The sequence below is a fragment of the Lepidochelys olivacea genome, assembly GCF_965140295.1.
Source record: "Lepidochelys olivacea isolate rLepOli2 genome assembly, chromosome: 27".
Lineage (NCBI taxonomy): Eukaryota > Metazoa > Chordata > Testudines > Cheloniidae > Lepidochelys > Lepidochelys olivacea.
Window position 1 is genome coordinate 16531200 of NC_140437.1, and position 18447 is coordinate 16549646.

The window sequence follows — 18447 nt, forward strand, 5'->3', positions numbered from 1 at the left end:
CTGTGGGGGGGAGATCAGGGTCCTTGTGTTCTGACTGTGGGTTGCCTGGCTAGAGAGAGTGTTTTCACACTATTTCTAATGGGGGGATTGCCTCGTTTGGCCAAACTAGCTAATGACTGTTCAGATTCCATGGTTTCTAACAATAATCCAGTACCTAGCTGTTGTTTTGCCTTATACACTACTTCTGTCCTCCTGTTGGTACCAGATTGATGATTATTCTGTATATTTACTCTCTAACCAGGAGGGGTTACATTAATCATAGTTACTGATCTATTTTGTATGTTGTAAAAAGCTTGTAATATAGGATTAAGGTGGGCTTGTTGCAAGTATACTAAAATCCTCACCTTTAAACTGCTCTTTTTCTATGATGATGGAAATGTATCCTTTTTATGTTAGAACTAGGCAGCACTCATGTTGAGGACCACTGCCCGGTTACAGGAAATTTTGGGTTTGTTTTTTGTTTTTCTGGAGGAAAAATATCTGCCCAGCTTAGCTGGTTGGAAGAGAAGTTAATGCACTGTGCATTTTTGTTTAAATAAATTTTAAAAAAGGAAAAAAAGTATTTCCCTATAATGTTCGCTTCCTGTGAGTCTTGTTTTGGAAGCAGAGGGGGTTCTTTTTAAAGGAAAAAATAAAAACCAATAAGCTTGAAATTGCATTTAAATAAAAATAATAAAGATGCACCTCTGTTCAAATCGCAACTTCTGGGCCAAAGCACTTTGCTATTAGGTGTTTCGAATGTTGTCTTGTATATGTTTTGTGGTACTTCCACTGCTCGTCGGAGACCTGTTAGCGTTTCCTTCATCACCCTGCTGTGGTGTCTGTATGCCTTGGTCATTTATCGGTCGGTGGGAAAACGCAGGCGGAACCAGCTTTGTAGCAATGCGGGGAGTATCCAAGATGGTTCGGCCAAACTGGTCTGTGACTCATCAAAGGATGCTGCTAATGGTAGATCACAGGGAGCCCTTAAAGGAGGCATAGACTTGTTTGGGTGGGGAAGAGGGGCAGAAGGCAGAACAGGAAGATACCACTGTATGGCAATGTGATGCTTCCTCAACTAGCCTGACTTAAGTGTGCTTAATGTCAGCTTTGCTTAACGTAACATGGGGTTTGCTTGATTTTTTTTTTTCCTGACTGCTTGAAATGGGGCCCTTGAGTCTGGGCTTTTTGTAGTAATAGACACTGCACCAATGAGGAGGTGTGTCCACCCCACAAGAGGTGAGCAATCAGTTTGGATGCTCCAGCTAGCAAGGCTCTGCTGTGCCCTCTTTGGGATCACAGGGATCGGCTGGAAACAAAGTTCCTAACAGTACTGTTTTTCGTAGTCTTGCATTGTACCTGGAGCAGCTCCGAAGGGCTGCAGAAGGGAGAGGCTCAGTGGGTCTTCAGTGAGAGACCAGTCAATGGATGTAAAGAAAACGAAAAACGTTCTCCATTCATGCTTACGGTGCCTTACCTGTGTCCAAAGCATTTCGGACTCCTCTCCTTGTGCTTTGCGGACTGAAACAATTCAGCATGCATATTCCCACCACTGAGATTTGTTTTTCCTTTCACCTGTTTGGTCCTATTTTAAATCCCAAGTTCGTCTTGACTGCAGCGCCACTGGGAGGAAGGGTTCCAGTTTCTTGAGTCTCTCCCACTGCAGCCGCTCCTCAGCTTGGAAGAGCTCAAGTATTCGACGGCCCATTGTATAAATGGACCAGATCTGACCTGTGTGTGGAGTCTGCATGATTTTTATAATTTATTGTATGATGATTTTTTTTGTTACATTTTGCTGCAAGACTGTAGCCATCTCTAAAGGTTTGACTTCTCCCTTGGAGGGATGTGTACTGTAGCTCAGATTCTGGTCTAATTTTGTATGTTTCTTCCTGTCTCTGCTACATGCAATTCTTTAAACCTCACTATTAAAATAATAATCCCAATGTTCTGTCGTGCTTCAGATTCTTACCCTGAGGCCCCAAGGAGCTGCTGGCCAGGTTGGTGAATCCCCCGCTCTCCCATCTCCCAGCGGAAACAACAGCTGGATGGAGGAATCACTTGTGGCAGGTCATTTCACCTGCCTGGGTTTTCACAGTCCACATCTGTAAAATGGGGTGACTCAGACCTGCCTTTCCTGAAGCGCTCTGAGCTGTTCCCTTGTAGCTTGCTAGCTAAGTGCCAAGTATTGTGTCCTGTTCTGTGCAGCTCCTCAGCTGGTGTCAGGCTGCCAAATCAGAGGTCACGGCTGCCTGGACTGAGAAGCCCTGGATGGGATTTTTCTCAGAGGTGCGGAGTGCCCCCAACCCCATGGATTTCAGTGGGACATGCAGCAGCTCAGCCCTTCTGAAATGGGGGGTGTCTACAGACATTTGAAAAAGGGTGGCTTTAGAGCTCCGTGCCTCAATTTCCCCATTTCTCTACTGGGGGATTTTTCCCTATCTCAGTGTTCTGGGTCTGTGAAGTGCATTGAATTCTCAGATAGGAAGGAACGAGGGAAAATCCCAAGGCTTCAGCAGCCCTGAAGTTTGCAATCAAGCTATCTCCAAGGCAGAAGATGCCAAGAGCCTGCTGTGTATCCAATGGAACAGGCAGCTGACCTGCAACTTGCTACTGGCTTGGCTGGAAGGTCTTATTAGCAAATGTTGCCCCTGTCTGTTTTTGTAACATGACAGCGATTCAGATGGGCTGCTTGCCCTGGCCAGACCTTCACCTGAGTTACCTACATCAGTCTGGGAGCTTCTCTGCAGAGTCCAGAGGTGGCAGGGCTGAGTGGACGCAACAATGGCATTGAAGCTAGAGTCAAGTCCTGTCCCCCCACTCCCTTTCTGAAAATTCTGCTTAGGAAACTTCTCAGAGCTGGGCACTACCCAAGGACTCCCGGCTTGCAGGGCAGCAGCAGCCTCTGGCCTAGTGGCTGAATGAGTAAGAACCCCACTTCCTCTGAGTAGAGGAATTCTGACCCAGTGCGTGCCCTGAACCCAGCTCTGTCGCAGCTCCCGGAGCTTGTCATTCTAAATTCTCCTCGAACTAGGGCTTCCATGAAGTCTGCGCGTGGCTGCTTCACCATAATTAAGGTAAATGTTCTGTGGAATGCTAATCATTAGTGCAGATGAGCACAGAGCCAGCTGGCACCATCACTGCCTGCCCAGTTTGCAGTACTGCCTTCAGATTTTAAAAATCCGCTACTTTCTGATCCACATAACTCCACGGCTTGTGGCCGGCTGCAGCAGGTTTGATTCTCCAGTAATAGGTGCTTAGAGCTGGCTGCCATTTTTCTCACGGGGTTGAGAAGCTGTGCTGTATAAACGGTACGGTACTGCCTTTTGATCCCGGAGACCTAGGGTCTAGTCTCAGCTCTGTGACCTGGGCAAGTCCCTCTGTGCCTCTCCCCCGCATCTGTTTAGATTATAAACCCTGGCTGGGCAGGAGCTGTCTCATGCATTGTGTTTGTAAGGTACCTAGTACACCGGGGCTCTGTTCTCAGTTCTCTGAACCTCACTACTATAGTTCATAAGAGGAAGATGTAATGTGTGCTCTTATCAGTTCTCTTTATTTTCTGGTCTGTGGGGAGCAGTGGAGGTGGGCCAAAGAGAAAACTTGGTTAATATTAACTCTTATCTCTGGGCACCTTGTCCCAGTTTGCATTTAGCAGGCTTCTTTAATAATACACCCAGGGCTGCTGACACCCTGCCCATCAGCCTTGGAGAGAGACTTAGATTTGTTAAAAGGGTAGGTTTAAGCATGCTTACAAAAAATACCTGAGTGGGTTTTTGTTTGTTTTTTTTAGTGGTAATGGCCCTCCAGCGATAGTGCGGGTAGCAGTGGTATAAATTTCCAGCCTAGCTCCTCAGCCACAGAGAAGAGGCTTCAGTCACTGGCTTCTCTGCTGCCGTTATGCCTGCTGAGGTAGGCTATGGATACTTGATCACCATAACTATCATGCCATAGCAGTCGGGGCTGGATCTGCACCACCCGTGGAGTTTCCTTAAGCAGCCTTCTGCCTCCCTGTCCTGTTACTAATTAATTAGTGATATAGTTAATTGTAGGGACTGTCCTTTTTCCTCAGCAGTGAGTGCAAATGTTTTCTCACTTTGTTGGGGCTACGTGCTCATGCCTTTGCTTTTCGTTGAAGGAGATGGATATGTGTGTATTGCTAATGGTATGGTCTGGCTCTGGTCCCTGAAGAAGAAGAGAGCACTACCCTTTCCAGTGGCGGTTGGATGGTCAGATCTTCCAAAGCTTGAGACCTGCCTGTGCCTTCCTATCCTGCTAACTCACCTGCCGGAACTGATCCAGGAGTTACAGATACCGCCCTTCTAACAGGCTGGGGCTAACCTGCTGTGTTCCTTGGCGGGGCTCACCAAGGGCCGAGCCTTGCTGCAGGAAGTAATCCTGCTCCTGGGTGGCTGTTAGAGCTGTGATTCATCTCACACTGGGAAAATAGGCAGCAGGTCTTCGCACAACCCACAGTCAACCTGTGGAACTCCTTGCCAGAGGATATGGACAAGGCCAAGACCATGACCATAACAGGGTTCAAAAAAGAACTAGATAAGTTCATGGAGGATAGGTCCATCAATAGCTATTAGCCCGGAAGGGCAGGAATAGTGGCCCTAGCCTCTGTGTGCCAGAAGCTAGGAATGGGCAACAGGGGATGGATCACGGCCTGATAACCTGTCTGTTCATTCCCTCTGGGGCACCTGGCATTGGCCACTGGCAGCAGCGAGGACGCTGGGCGAGATGGGCCTTGGCTCTGACCCCGTCGGGGCAGTTCCTATGTTCTAAAAACCCTCCACCCCCGGTGCTCTGACGAGTCTCTCTGTGGCTCAGCCCCCCACTTGCTCCCCAAACACAGGGCTCCCTACGCCCCCCTCCTGCTGCTCCCAAGCCTGCATTTTCCCTCTCTGGCCCTCAGCCCCAGCGTCCAGCCCCGGGCGTTTGCAAACCCCCCCCCCGCACGTGGCTGGGGCGGGGGACAGGGAGCGTCTGCCTCCCTCCCCAACAGCAGGGGCCCCTGGAGCTGCTGGCCCGAGGCCGTGGCTGAGTCCGCTCCTGCCTGGCGCCGCTCCGGGCCGGGCTGTCCCTGGGCCCCCCCGCTCCAGGGCGTATCGCAGCCGCCAGCTCCTGTCCCGCGCGGGCTGTCCGTCAGGCCCAGCACGTGTCTTTCCCCGGGGACTCCATCTCCCGGCATGCACTGCGCCCCGTGAGCACGCGATGCGGCCTCAGCTCTGCCGCATAGGCTGCTGGGAGCCGTAGTCCTCCGCGGGGGCCTCGGTTTCCGGGAGGGAAGGGGGAGGGGTCGCGGCGGCTCCCTGGGCGCTGATTGGCTGCCGGGCGGCTCGGCTTGGCGCGAAGGCGCGCGATTGGCGGAGGCGCCGGGCAGAGGAGCCTATGGGGCGCGTGGGCGGGGCTGGTTCGGGCCGGTGGCGCGAAGTGAGAGGGAGAACGCTGAGGTGTTTGGCGCCGAGCGGCCGGAGCCGGGTGAGAGAGGCGCGGGGCCGGGTCTGGGGGGGCCCGAGGGGCTGGGTTGGGGCCCGGTTTGGGGGGGGCTGAGGTGAGAAAGCGGGGGGGGGGGTCGTGGTGTCTGGTTGGGGGGGCTGAGGTGAGAAAGGGGGGGCGTGGTGGCTGGGTGGGGGGCTGAGGAGAAAGGGGGGTGGCTGGGGGCTGGGGGGGCTGAGGTGAGAAAGGGGGGTGGTGGTGGGGCGTGGTGTCTGCTTTGGGGGGGCTGAGGTGAGAAAGGGGGGGCGTGGTGGCTGGGTGGGGGGCTGAAGTGAGAAAGGGGGGGCGTGGTGGCTGGGTGGGGGGCTGAGGTGAGAAAGGGGGGGCGGGGTGTCTGGGTGGGGGGCTGAGGTGAGAAAGGGGGGGCGGGGTGTCTGGGTGGGGGGCTGAGGTGAGAAAGGGGGGTGGCTGGGGGCGGGGGGGCTGAGGTGAGAAAGGGGGGTGGCAGGGGGGCGTGGTGCCTGGTTGTGGGGGCGGGGGGAGTATTCCTGGCGAGTGTGTTCTTGGCTGAGTCCCCTGGCTCCAGCCTGCTCCTGTGAAGGGGGTAGCCGGGGGCAGCTCTTCCAGCTGCCCGGGAGGGTCGGGGGTTTCCCATCTAGCTGCTGAGCCTCCCCCCTTCCCCGCCCAGCGTTGTGTGGGGGGCCGGTGCCCCTTATGGGGAGGGGATGAGTCTGAGGCCAGTGGTTCCCCTGCCTCCCAGGTATCGTGTGGCAGCCATGCCCAGCACCAGGTCCCAGACCCAGGCTGCTATTGACTTCCCCCGGAGGAAACAGCCCAGGACGCCTGTCGCACGCGCTGGGGCTTACAGAGATGCCACATCGAACCCCACCAGGGTGACTCTCCTGCCTCTCTCACCCGGGGAGACGGTCCTGCCGCTGAGCCCCCGCAAACGCCTAGGTGAGGTACTGCCAGGGGACTTACCCTGCCCCCCACCTCTTGCAGGGCCAGAACCTTAATGAGTTCAGGGTTCCTGGCTCCCAGCCCCACGCTTGGAGCTCACCGTTCCCACAGGCGTTATCAGGCTGTCCCCTACGCCCCACAGACAGCAGGCTTTCTTTTCCTTTCCACCTGGAAAAAGGAGACACTGTGATTGCTAAATGCCTGAGAACTGGGCCTTGTTTCTTGGGTAGCAAATAACTACCTGGTTGGTCATCCTGGGGGAGGGGTGGCAAACACTCAGCCCATGGGCCAAGTCCAGTTCTTTTGCATCTCCAGAATCCAAGGGCTTGTCAACGCTAGAAAATTTTGCCCCTTTAAGTATGTCAGTATAGTTAGAGTGATGCAAGCCTCCTCATGTGGCTGCATATATAAGGCACTTCTACACTGATGCAACTTCAGCCACACAGGAGCTTAGACCTGTATAACCATGTCAGTAAAATATCACGCTCCTAACTGACACAATTATATCGGTAAAACTTTTATTTCCAACCCCCCACCCCAAATACCAAAGAGCGTGTCAGTTATGAACTGTGTGTAACTAAGGCAGTACTGACTCAGGTCTCAAGACAGCCTAGACCAGCGGTGTCCATTCCCCACTCCACTCATCACTGAAATATTCACTCTTAGGGTCCTAGATTATTTTAGTGGGTGGAATAGGGGAGTGGAAACGGAGCCCAGGGATGTGGAGGTGGGATCTAGGGTTGCCAGGTGTCCGGTTTTCGACCAGAACGCCTGGTCAGAAAAGGACCCTGGCAGCTCCGGTTAGCATTAAAAGTCTGGTCGACAACGCAGCAGGACAAGGCAGGCTCCCTGTGGCTACCGGAAGCAGCAGCATGTCCCCCCCTCCTGATCCTATGTGTAGGGACAGCCAGGGGGCTCCATATGCTGCCCCTGTCCCAAGCACCAGCTCTGCAGCTCCCATTGGCCAGAGCCCCCTGGCTGCCCCTCCGCCTAGGAACCAGAGTGGGAACATGCCGCTGCTTCTGGGAGCTGCTTGAGGTAAGCGCTGCTTGGAGCCTGCACCCTGACCCCCTCCTTCACCCCAATCCCCTGACCCAGCTCGGAGCCTCCTTGTGCACCCTGAACCCCTCATTTCTGGCTTCACCCTGGAACCTGCAGCCCCCTCAGAACCTGTACCCCCTCCCATACCCCAACTCCCTGCCTCAGCCCGGAGCCCCCTCCCATACTCCAAACCCCTCGGTGCCACCTCAGAGCCCCCTTCTGCACACCAAACCCCTCATCCCTCACTGCACCTCCAGTCAGAGGCCTCACCCCCTCCCGCATCCCAACCCACTCAGCCCGGAGCCCCCTTCTGCACTCTGAACCCCTCAGCCCCATGTCGGAGCCCCCTCCTGAACCCCAAATCCCTCACCCCATTCGGAGCCCTCACCCCCTCTTGAACCCCAACCTCCTGAGCCAGCATGGTGAAAATGAGCAGATGGGAGTGGGGGGGCGGTGCGGCAAGCGTTTTTGGTTTTGTGCAAGTAGAAAGTTGGCAACCCTAGTGGTACCTAGGAGTTGCTGCAGGGCAAAGAGATCAGAGAAGGGGGAGAGGAAGATGGGGAAGGAAGGAAACGAGGCAGGAATAGTGCTGTTTCTAAAGGGCAGCAAGTTTTTCCACTAAGTGATGATGAAAATGACAAGACACTGAACAAATAAGCCAGGGTGACCGAAAGCTTAGTCACTGCATAAATGCTGTTACACTTTTAATCTGTGCCAGCCTCTGCTGAGGTCAGAAGTGAGACGTGGTCCTAAATGGAAACCGCTGCCCAGGGATTGCAGTGAAAGTTAACACCTGTGTTAGACCCAGCAGGCTTTTCCTGGGCCCTGTAGACTAAGGGAAGTTTCCCCCTCCCTGAGGCCAATGCAGGATTGTTTTATTGTCTTAACCCAGCCTAATATGAAGGATCCCAAGCAACAGATGAAACTGCTCCCCTGGGAGGCTGGCCCACAGCTGGATAAGTCTGTCTCACGGACCTTTTGCTATTATCGGGGCTAAATTTTCCCCTTGGCCCATTAATTGTAGTTACCACCGCTGGGTGCCATTCTAAATTTCTCAAGGGGTTGACATCCTAGCCTGTCTTTCAGAGCGTGCCTTAATCCTGCAATGTAAGTTGGTCCCTTGTCACGGCATCCAGATGCCAGACCTTCCTCCAGCCATTTACCTCTCCATTGGCCCCTGCTACCTATTGAACTTGACGCTTCTCTCCTGTAGGTGATGACAACCTGTGCAACATCCCTCAATCACTGCCGTGCTCCCCAACAAAACAGAGCAAGAAGGAGAATGAGCTCCTATCTGCCTCTCACAAGGGGCGATGCTTGTTCTTCAGCGAGCAGCCAACGACTGAGTCTCCTGGCAAGAGGAAAAACTTGGTGCCATCCCCGCTCCACAAGCGGCAGGAGACCCCAAGAAGCTCGGAGCGCTCTCGTCTCAACAAGGAACCTGTGTGCAACCAGCTGTTCAAGCAGGAAAGTAGGTGTTGATGCAATGTCTGGTAGAGAACAAGCCCCAGGGCAGCTCCGCAACCTTCTCTGATGTGTTTCTTTATCTGGCATAGGCACTTGTTATCAGCAGGCGAAGAGTGTTCTGCACACGGCTGTCCCTGACCGGCTTCTTGCCAGGGAGAAGGAGACTGATGCTATCAGGCGGTTCCTGAAAGAGCATGTCTGTGGGGAGAAACCTGGCAGTCTTTACATCTCTGGTGCTCCTGGCACTGGAAAAACTGCCTGTCTGAGCAGAATCCTGCAAGACTTCCAGGTATGGCTGTGCTTGGAGGTTCAGACACCTGTCTCAAATGCTCTGTTATGGATGTCAGTGTCTCTTCTGTAGCTACAGCAGGAACATGCCTACTTGCTATAAACCCAGTGTACCCCCTACCTTTGACAAACAAAATCTGATCCCCATGAAATCTTTCTTGGGTGATCTTATGTGGGATGGATTTTCCTGGGAAGCGTGAGGCAAATCACACAAGTGGTTCGGAGCATACAGGGAAGGGAGCAAACAATGGGGTGACTTTGGTTCTCCGGCCCCTCCTTAAGGCTGCTCTTCTGGCTCACCACAGCTCAAACACTTTGGCCTTAATGTTTCATGTTTGGTTTAATCTGCCATCCCCAGTCAGCATTAGCACCTCTTATTACTGCAGTTTGGGCATGTCGTAGCTCCATGTACGTGCAGAGTAATCTACGAACCCTGGTCCCTGTCGTGTGGTGCTTAGTCTGGTTCAGGCAGTTAAATGCAGTGCATGTGGAGGGGGAATAACGAGATAGAGCATGTGCAGAGTGGGGTTTGAGGAGGAGATAGTTGAGGGCATTTCCTCAAGAAGAGGGGAAGATGCCATGAGAATCGGAGTAGGAGAAAGGAGTAAGTGTGCACTAGATACGCTTCAGGTGCACCACTGTAGAGTAGACTCTTCCTACAGAGATGGAAGGGCTTCGTCCATTGCTTTAGTTAATCCATGTCTTTGAGAAGCGGTAGCTGGGTTGAGGGAAGAATTCTTCCCCTGCCCTAGCACTGTCTACACGGGAGCTTTGCTCGGCTTAATTACATCTCTTGTGGATGAATTTTTCATCCCCCTGAGTGATGTAGCCAGCTTGATCTAAGGCGATGGCTATGCTACAGAGCTTAAAGCAGCACGGCTGCTGCACTGCTAATGCAGACGCTCTAAGCCGACAGGAGAGAGTTCTCCTGTCAACTTAATTACCCCCGTCCTCGTGAGCGGTGGTAGCTCTGTTGGCAGAAGAGGTTCTTCCATCAACGTAACCCTGTCCACAACAGCGCTTAGGTCAGTGTGACTTGCATTGCTCAGGGGGGGTGGCTTATTCACATCCCTGAGCAACATAACTTATACCGACTGAAGTTCTAGTGTGCACACAGCCTGAGTTTTAGGTGTAGACCAGGCCTGAGGCCGAGGGACATAATGGGGAGAGAAAGAGAGACAAATACAACACCTTGAAAGTGAGGTTGGGAGGCATGAATTTGCTGTGATGATGCTGTGGGACTGGTGCACTGGGAAAGGGAGCTGGCTGCTAGCCAGTCTCCGCTCTGGACAGACTGTCAAAGCCTGGGTCAGCTGAGCTGCGTTGTCCTGTGCTCCGGTGCGCTGGTCTGCTTGGCTCGCCTGAGCTTTGCCTGGCGCAGGAGGGTGAGTGGGATGGGATCTGAGCTGTGGCTCACTGGCTCTCTAACTCTCCCTTTTCTCCCTGTGGCAGAATGAACTCCCGGGCAGCAAAACCATTGTCCTGAACTGCATGTCCCTCAGCAGCTCCCAGGCTGTGTTCCCAGCCATAGCTGAGCAGATGGGCCAGCAGGGGGCATCCAAGGTAGCTGGGAGAGACTTGGTGAGGAAGCTGGAGAAGCAGCTGACAGCAGAGGGGACGCCCATGATGTGAGTACCCTGTTCCGAAACTCTCCTGAAGTGTTGTGAGCCAGAGGCTGGGCCTGTGTGATAGCTGTGTTCCCAGCCAAGATTCCCCTAGTCATTGCAGCTGGTTAACTGCCAGAAGAGGGAGCTGATCGGTGCCTCTCTGCACCCAGGGGCTGAGGGCTTGATTTTCCAGAGGTGCAGAGCATTGCCAGCTGCAGTGGAAGTCAGGAGGAGATGTGGGTGCTTGGCATCTTGGGATAACCAGGCCCTTATTTTGTTACTAAGTACAGGCTGTGTCAGGGAAGGATTGCACCCTGCCTCTGCCATGCCCCAGCACAGAAGGGGAGTGCCCCGCCATGCCTCAGCAGGGGCTGGTTAGTCTCCATGCCCCCAGGGTAAAGCCTCGGTGCTGAGCTGGGCTTTCTTTCCTGCCTTTGCATAGCGTGCTGGTGCTGGATGAGATGGACCAGCTGGACAGCAAAGGACAGGACGTGCTCTACACAGTGTTCGAGTGGCCCTGGCTCATTGGCTCCAGGCTTGTCCTCATCGGTAAGTGTGTCAGTTGTGCTGTGACAATGCTTTGGCCTGGTGCTGCCATTGAAATGCCCTGTGGCTGCAGAAGCTTTGTGTCGGAGTGCCCTGAGGGGATGGCACGTATCCACCCTCCTGCAGGAGGTGCCCTGACATTTTTCCTCTTGGAGAAAGCTGGGGAAGATTATGAAGCTGGTTTCTGGCAACAGAAATCAGCCTAGTTATAGTAGCAAACCTATCACCTGATAGGTGTGTTTAAAAACTGCCCTTGCCCAGCCCCAGGATGCATGATCGATGCAGGGCCTTGCACATGATATTCTAACCCTGGGCTTTGGAAGATCTCCCCACTCCCTGTTAGCCTAGGCTGCCATTCTCAATAGCCTCAATGTGCTTCACAGGAGTGGCCAATGCCCTGGACCTCACGGACCGGATCCTGGCCAGGCTACAGGCCCGGCCCAAGTGCAAACCCCAGCTACTAAACTTCCCACCTTACACAAAGGAGCAGATTGCCTCAATCCTGCAGGAACGGCTGAGACAGGTAAGAACCCAGGGACCAAGTCCACATGGGCTCATCCCCTTCTCTGGGGAACAAGCTTAGACTCCTGAGCCGTTATACACAGAGATCTGGAACCAAACGAGCAGCTTTCTGGTGCTGTATTGGACCACCTGAGGCTTCTGCAGTGGAGACCTCTCCATAACTGCCCTGTGCCCCGTTTTCTTGGCAGGTGTCTGGTGATCAGGTCCTGGACAGCACTGCTGTCCAGTTCTGTGCCCGGAAAGTCTCTGCCGTTTCGGGAGATGCTCGCAAGGCACTGGATGTATGCAGGTAAATGCCGCCGCCTTGCCCTGCTGCCTCTGAAGGCAGGCTCCTTACCCAGTGTCCTTTGAGCGAATGTGACTTAAGGCTCCATTATGCCGCTGCTTCCCTGGCATTGAAAGGAGGGCTTGCATCACTCCAGGCATGCTGCCTCCTGACCATGTTAATGTCTGAGACGTTCGCAGTCCATTACCTATGGAGGGTGAGACAACGGGCTGCTGCCAGCCCTCCCTGCTGTGACTAGAGATTGGTTAATTACATTTGTATTGCAGAAGGCCCCATTAGCAGCTCTCAAGCAGGTTTCTTTATGAAGCTGAACCAGTTTTTCTTTCAGAATTTTTTTCTCTCCTCGTTCTTTCTTTCTGGGGCTGTTTTCCTCCTCCAGTTTCATTGTAGGTGGGACTTCTCTACCGCACTGGGGACACTTCCTTTGCTGGGGCACATCACTTCCAGAAAGGGGTGCCAGTTAAGCCTGTGCCAAAGGGTACATTCTGGACTATCCTGTTGCTTGGGGCTTCCGCACTGGCACAAGGACAGGTGCCATCCTGAGCTGGGAGTGTGGGAGAAGCAGGGCTGTCCCAATAGGAAAACAGCTGTATTGGAGGGACATTGGCCACCAGTTTGGGCCCAGAATTTGGGCTGGGAGGGACTAGGAAAAACTTACACTAGAATGCTGTAGAAGTCAGGTTGCTCCCCCCACCCAGATCTGAACCTTCCCCTGCTATGCTGGCCACCCAAATGCCGCATCATCTTGCCAGGCATGCAGTGGTTCTCTTGCTTCCTTTTGTGGTCCACTTCTTAAAATCAAATGATTTCCTGGGCGCCTCCTCTCCCAGCCTCCATCCATCAGTGACCCTGCAGCAACTAGAGGATTTTGTCTCATTAGGGCCATGTTTAGAGATGAAAATGAGCTCCTGTTAATGGGCTGTGTGCTGCTGTTTGTATCCCACAACTTCTGTATTCATGCTGGTTTAGCTTCTCTCCCTGGGTGCAGGGCTTATTACTTACTGGCTGTGATACTGCCTGCCCGGAAATTCTTGGGAGATTGGGTCCAGCCTTCTGGGAGTGGGGTGGGGTGAGTTGGTGCCTAAAAAGTGATCACAGCTGAAGGAGGGGGTGCAGCAGTCCCATAGCGGCATGACCCAGGCTGCAGCTAGCAGTGAGCATCCCTGCTTGGAGACGAATGGATGCCCCGTTGTTGTTAGGGGACCATTCTTTAGTGGGGCAGTCAGGGGGGTCCAGGTGTGGGGCATGCCATGGGGATTTACCTGAGTCCATGCAAACCCTTCATGTTCCAAGCTGCTCTGATTCAGTGCAGAGGGGCAAGGGTGCTGCTGGCAGGTCTGGGGCGTTAGGTTTTGACAAGCCCCAAAGGCTCAGTCTAAAGTAGCTTGCGTAAATCTGTGTCCTAGGCGAGCCATTGAGATTGTGGAGTTGGACGTGAGAAGCCAGACTGTCCTCAAACCACTGCCTGGCTGTAAGTAGTTGCCGCCAGCCTGAGTCAGGAAGCTCTGCACTCTTGGCTTTTATTTTTCTGTCAGTCTCCTCGACCTTAATTGTAGCCTTCCTCGCCAATGGCGTGTTTTGCGCATTACTGGAATGGAACTCCCCAAGAGATTGAACAAACGCCTGGCACGCAAGGAGCTTTCCTTCCAGCTCTCTGGAAGCAAAAGCCCTGGATGTGAAGGTCACACCTGCTCTTGTCTCTGGGGCTGGCTTTAACTAGAATGAAAGCACTTAAGTGTAGGTGTGAAATAGCAGCTCCCAAAAGGGGGCGATAGAGTGGGCGGGAGAGCTTGGGATAGGAGCCGTGGAACCTTTCCAAGTGCAAGCTGTACATAGGGGCTGTGCGTGGGGGGGTATTAGCACAGCCGTGTCTCAGCCCGTGTTCCAAAGGACTTCAGCCCTTCCCCTTGGATTTTTGGCTGCCATATGCAGGATGTGCTGCTCTTAGGGGTGGCTAAAACATCCCCCACTCTTGGGTCCTCATCAATTTTGTGACCATATATATAGAATATGAGTCTCTCTCCCACTACTCCTGGTGCTTCAGACTATAATAAGATGAAGTTTGCTTTAAAAATCCGCTTTTCTTTGCACCATTTTATGCCGCTGGCATTTTGCCCTGCCATGTCCTAACAGCGAAACTAGATGGATCAGTTTCACTTCCTGGTTCCCACGCACTGGCCCAGGGCTGCAGGATTTGGGTTCCCAATGCGATGGGGGAGGAAGGGATAGTTACATCCCACTCAAACCCATGGCGTCTGACAACTCGGACTTGACTGAGTTGCCTTTAGCAGTAGCCAATACACTGTGTGTTCTGCCCTGACCTATTTCCTGTCCTTAGTCTTGTATTGCTTCTATATTGATCAAACCACAACTCCTCTGACTCAGCATTGTCTGGCCTACAGGTAAATCGCCCACTACATCTGCCTCGGTTTCCCCAGTTCCTAGGAGAGTTGGGCTCCCACACATATCCCAGGTGATCTCAGATGTGTATGGTGACAGGATGGCCCTGGGAAATGATAGGGCCAGTGACTCCTTCCCCCTGCAGCAGAAGATCCTGGTCTGCTCCCTGCTGCTCCTAGCCAGGCAGCTGAAAGCCAAGGAGGTGACACTGGGGAAGGTGAGTCAGACCATTGGGTTGTACGGCTAGACGATCCTGCAGCAGAAGCTGAGCTCTTTGCCTCGTGCCCTAGTCCAACGGCAGTAGGTTGGGGGTTGCAAATCCCTGGGAAGGACAGTCTCTTCCACCTCACTGGTCCAGTCGTGAGCCCCACTGGGCATATGATGTGGGCCAGTCTTGTTTGCTCTCTAGCAACTCCCCGGCAGGTGCTCAGAGTGATGTTGACACATTCTGGAGGGGGAATTAGGTCTAGCCACACACCTGGAGATGGTCAGCCCGGGGAGGGTGCTGAGGCTTGCTGGCACCTGTGCATCTCCCTCACCTGCATTCAGTGGCTGTGGGTAATGTCTGCTCCCTCCCTCCTCTTGCAGCTACATGAAGCCTACAGCAGAGTCTGCCGGCAGCAGCAGATGGCAGCTGTAGCCCACTCCGAATGCCTCTCCCTCGCCACCCTCTTGGAATCCAGGGGCATCCTGGCACTGAAGAAAGCCAAGGAAGCCAGGCTCACAAAGGTACCCCTACAAACCATGCTGCTTTTTCCCCATGGACAGGCTCCAAAGGGAGCCGCTGCAGAAGGGGCGTGGCTGTGACACACAGGCCTGGAGGGCGAGCGGAGGAGAGCACTGGAAAATGCAGGGTTAGCTGGGGAGCCAGCAGGGTCGAGGAGAACCCTGAAGGGGGCATGTACAGCAGCGGAGGGCTGCCCTGACCTTAGTTAGGTTCCCAGACCAGTAAGCTCTGTCGTGGGGACATTTTAACTCCTGGAGGATCTGACACCGACCGTTCTCGGAGGCGGGCTACAGACGGAAGGCACTAGTGCTTTGCTCTGGTGGTGGGCTAGGTGGGCCAGTGCGGGAGTGGCAGGATAGCAGGCTATTGTTGGTCAGCTGCACGGGGGCAGTTCCTGTTGATGCTGCTGCTTCTATGGACTCTGTAACATCGGGTGAGGGTTTGAGTAGCCTGGGCCGTGCTCATTGGCTACCACGGATGCTGGGCAGGTCTGTGTAGTAAGGAGCCTTGTCTCTCCTCCAGGTTTCCCTGAAGATAGAGGAGAGGGATGTGGAACATGCCCTCAAGGACGGCGTCTTGGTTGGAAACATCTTGGCAGGGGGGCGGCTCTAGACTCATCTACCTTGATGCCTCTTTTTCAAAGGGATGTGGCTCTCTCCATATCTTATACAAATAACTGCATGGGCTCCGTTGTCCGCGGTAACAACCTTTGCTGAAGGTCATGCTGAGCCATGGCAGTGGAGCGTTTAAAAGGATGAATTTGATCTGCCTTCATCTCACGGCATCTTGTTATAAAGCTGCCTCGTTTGTTTTTAACTGTATACTTGTTTTTAAACATGCTGCCGGCTGAGGTGGATAATGCCCTGTGTCGGAGACAAAGCCAAACTGACCCTCCTTGTGGTGGATTTTGAACTGTTTGGGAATGGCTGAAGGCCCTACCCTCAGCCTCTTGCAGGGCTTCATCTCCCTCTTGGATCCAGGATGTTTGCTGGCCATCCTGACATCCTTCCCCACAACCTGCATGTACACCATCATGTTGCCCTTTTTGAACAGCTGGAGATCAAAGAGATGGTGCTCAGGCAGCAAGAGTCTGTTTGGAGAAACGAAACCATTAGCAGTGCGAGAGGCTGCAGGAGGAAATGAGATGGCAGGCGCTGCGCTCCCAACCCAGGCTCCTTTGAAGTCTGGTTATTTCCGCGTAGCAGATGTCGCTCTTAGTGAGGCTGAATGTCTCTGGGGCTCGATCAGGGCTTAGTATGAAGCCCTGAGGGCTGTGTGTATCTTACTGTTCAAGCTGTGGATACATTTATTCCTACTTCTTTGTGGCATTATGAAGAGTCACGTTAGGCCTCTTCCAAAAGACCTGGTTTCTTCTCCCCTTTCCTGCGCAGTAGAACAGAACATCTGTCCTATGACCCCACCCAGCCTGCATCCTGCTCTGCACATCGGAGGTTCCTAATCTCACCGTTGGTTTTTAATTTGATCTACTCTTTCCTCTTCCATCCCTCCCCCAACCCCTTGTCCCGAAGAAGTGACCCACTTCAGACATTGTGATGTATTCGCCCTTGGAGCAAGGTTTCTCCAGCAGGGGGCATTCTTGTAGTACAATGACCGGTGCTTCTGTCGCCTGGAACAAGTTTGTAAAGTTTGAGGAAGCTGTATTGCGTGTGTGAGGCCAAACAGCGTGGGGATTCTGGGCAACCCCTTCTCCTATCTATTTTTAAATTAAAAAGTAGCCTTTCTGGGTTGAAAATGACTTATTGTCTGCACACAGTGTCATCTGTTTGTAATGAGCCTCTTGTGAGAGCATAGACCAGACAAATGTGTGCCAATGCAGTGAACATTTGGCATGTGTTATGTCCCTCCCTAACCTCTCTGTCCCCCACATCTCCCAGGTTAGAGCTGCCCTTGGGTGGACTCACTCCTGTAGCAGATGTGTTTTGAAAGGCAGGTGCAAGGACACAACTCCACTGAGAGACAGGCCCAGCTGTATTTACAGGTTGGGAAACATAAAAAAGCCTCCACTCTCACTGATGTGTGGCACTCTCTGACCAGCTCGACAGACACATTGAAACTATCCTCCAGTGCTGAGAAGACACAATTACATTTTCTGCAGCTTATGTTAAAAATAATACAGGCTTTGACAAAATCGTAGCTTGCTTGATAGGCCAGCTATTCCTCCCCCTTCTGGTGCCGTCCTCAAAAGGGGTTCAGTGGGGATGTGAGACTGATGCTAACTTGTCTGGAGCCCCTCTGCTATCCCATGGGGTGCTCCGATTCTCCACACACATTGCAGGGAGGGGTAAGCTGCCACCACGCATGGCCAGTGCAGCATGTGGTGTAATCAGTGGGAACTCTCTGATGCCCACTGTTTTAAATGGAGTGGGATGTATGGTCCCCAAGCAACCCAGGTTCCTGGCTACTGGAACCCATCTAGGCCCTGCGCTACAAGGAGTTTCTGTGGTGCTGTTCACCCAGTCTAGTCCATTAGCCTTTGCCATTCTCATAGCAGGTGAATAAAGAAAGGGGAGGTGGCCTGAAGTAGGCTGACTGGCTGTACAGTGAATGCTGGAGCCCCCCTGTTCCTGCTATCAACGCTTAAGGGGAAGGGGTGTGTGGATAGCTTCTACCTTTTCTAGGATCTGTGCCCCTCTAACAGTCCCCCAGTGTGGAAAATGCCAGTGGGCAAAGTTAAAGGGCTGCTGGTGAAGATGAGCTGTGGTCTAATAAGAAGCAGGCTCGGAGCAGGATTGAGAACAGATGGGAGCCTTGATTTAAATGGCATTTTATTGGCTGTGGAGACCTTGAGAGAGACAGTTGTTCCTGCAGCTACTGTCTGTACTGGGTCCAGTGCCAGATGGTCCAAACTGTTCGCAAATTTGCAAAGATGCTGGCAGCAAGATACGGGTCAGCCAGAGCCACCACAACAGATACAGCCTTGTGGGCTGCTGTTTCCTTCTTACCCTCTGCAGCTCCCAGCACCAGCTTGCTGTGCTGGCAAGCTGAAAGCTGATTTATTTTTAACCACCCCTGCTGCAGCCTCCCAGTGGGATCTGCGAATCCCTTTGGTTCCTCTCCTGTCGTGGCTGGTTGCTATCCAGGGTAGAAAAGACTCCAGCTTGGTCTTCCCTAGTGCTAATGGCACCTGCAGGGCCTTGAGAATGAGGACTGCTGTCAGAAAAGGCAAC

At 53.2% G+C, this 18447-nt stretch overlaps 1 protein-coding gene across 1 annotated transcript; it reads left to right on the forward strand.

The window, feature by feature from the left end:
* Nucleotides 1–5384: 5384 nt before the first annotated feature.
* CDC6 (cell division cycle 6) lies at nucleotides 5385–17015 on the forward strand. Its single transcript, XM_084616066.1, has 12 exons — nucleotides 5385–5457; nucleotides 6176–6372; nucleotides 8630–8887; nucleotides 8973–9172; nucleotides 10624–10799; nucleotides 11221–11327; nucleotides 11708–11847; nucleotides 12035–12135; nucleotides 13539–13603; nucleotides 14535–14749; nucleotides 15121–15261; nucleotides 15782–17015. The coding sequence occupies exons 2-12, from the start codon at nucleotides 6192–6194 to the stop codon at nucleotides 15869–15871; spliced, it is 1674 nt and encodes a 557-aa protein (XP_084472192.1). The 5' UTR covers nucleotides 5385–5457; nucleotides 6176–6191; the 3' UTR covers nucleotides 15872–17015.
* Nucleotides 17016–18447: the final 1432 nt, after the last annotated feature.

What these genes read in the sequence shown, in the direction of transcription:
- CDC6 (XM_084616066.1), top strand. Translation starts at nt 6,192, where the DNA reads ATGCCCAGCACCAGGTCCCAGACCCAGGCTGCTATTGACTTCCCCCGG. An exon ending in CTCCAGGCTTGTCCTCATCG is followed by an intron (nt 11,328 to 11,707) that starts GTAAGTGTGTCA and finishes TGTGCTTCACAG; the next exon opens with GAGTGGCCAATGCCCTGGAC. An exon ending in TGCAGGAACGGCTGAGACAG is followed by an intron (nt 11,848 to 12,034) that starts GTAAGAACCCAG and finishes TTTTCTTGGCAG; the next exon opens with GTGTCTGGTGATCAGGTCCT.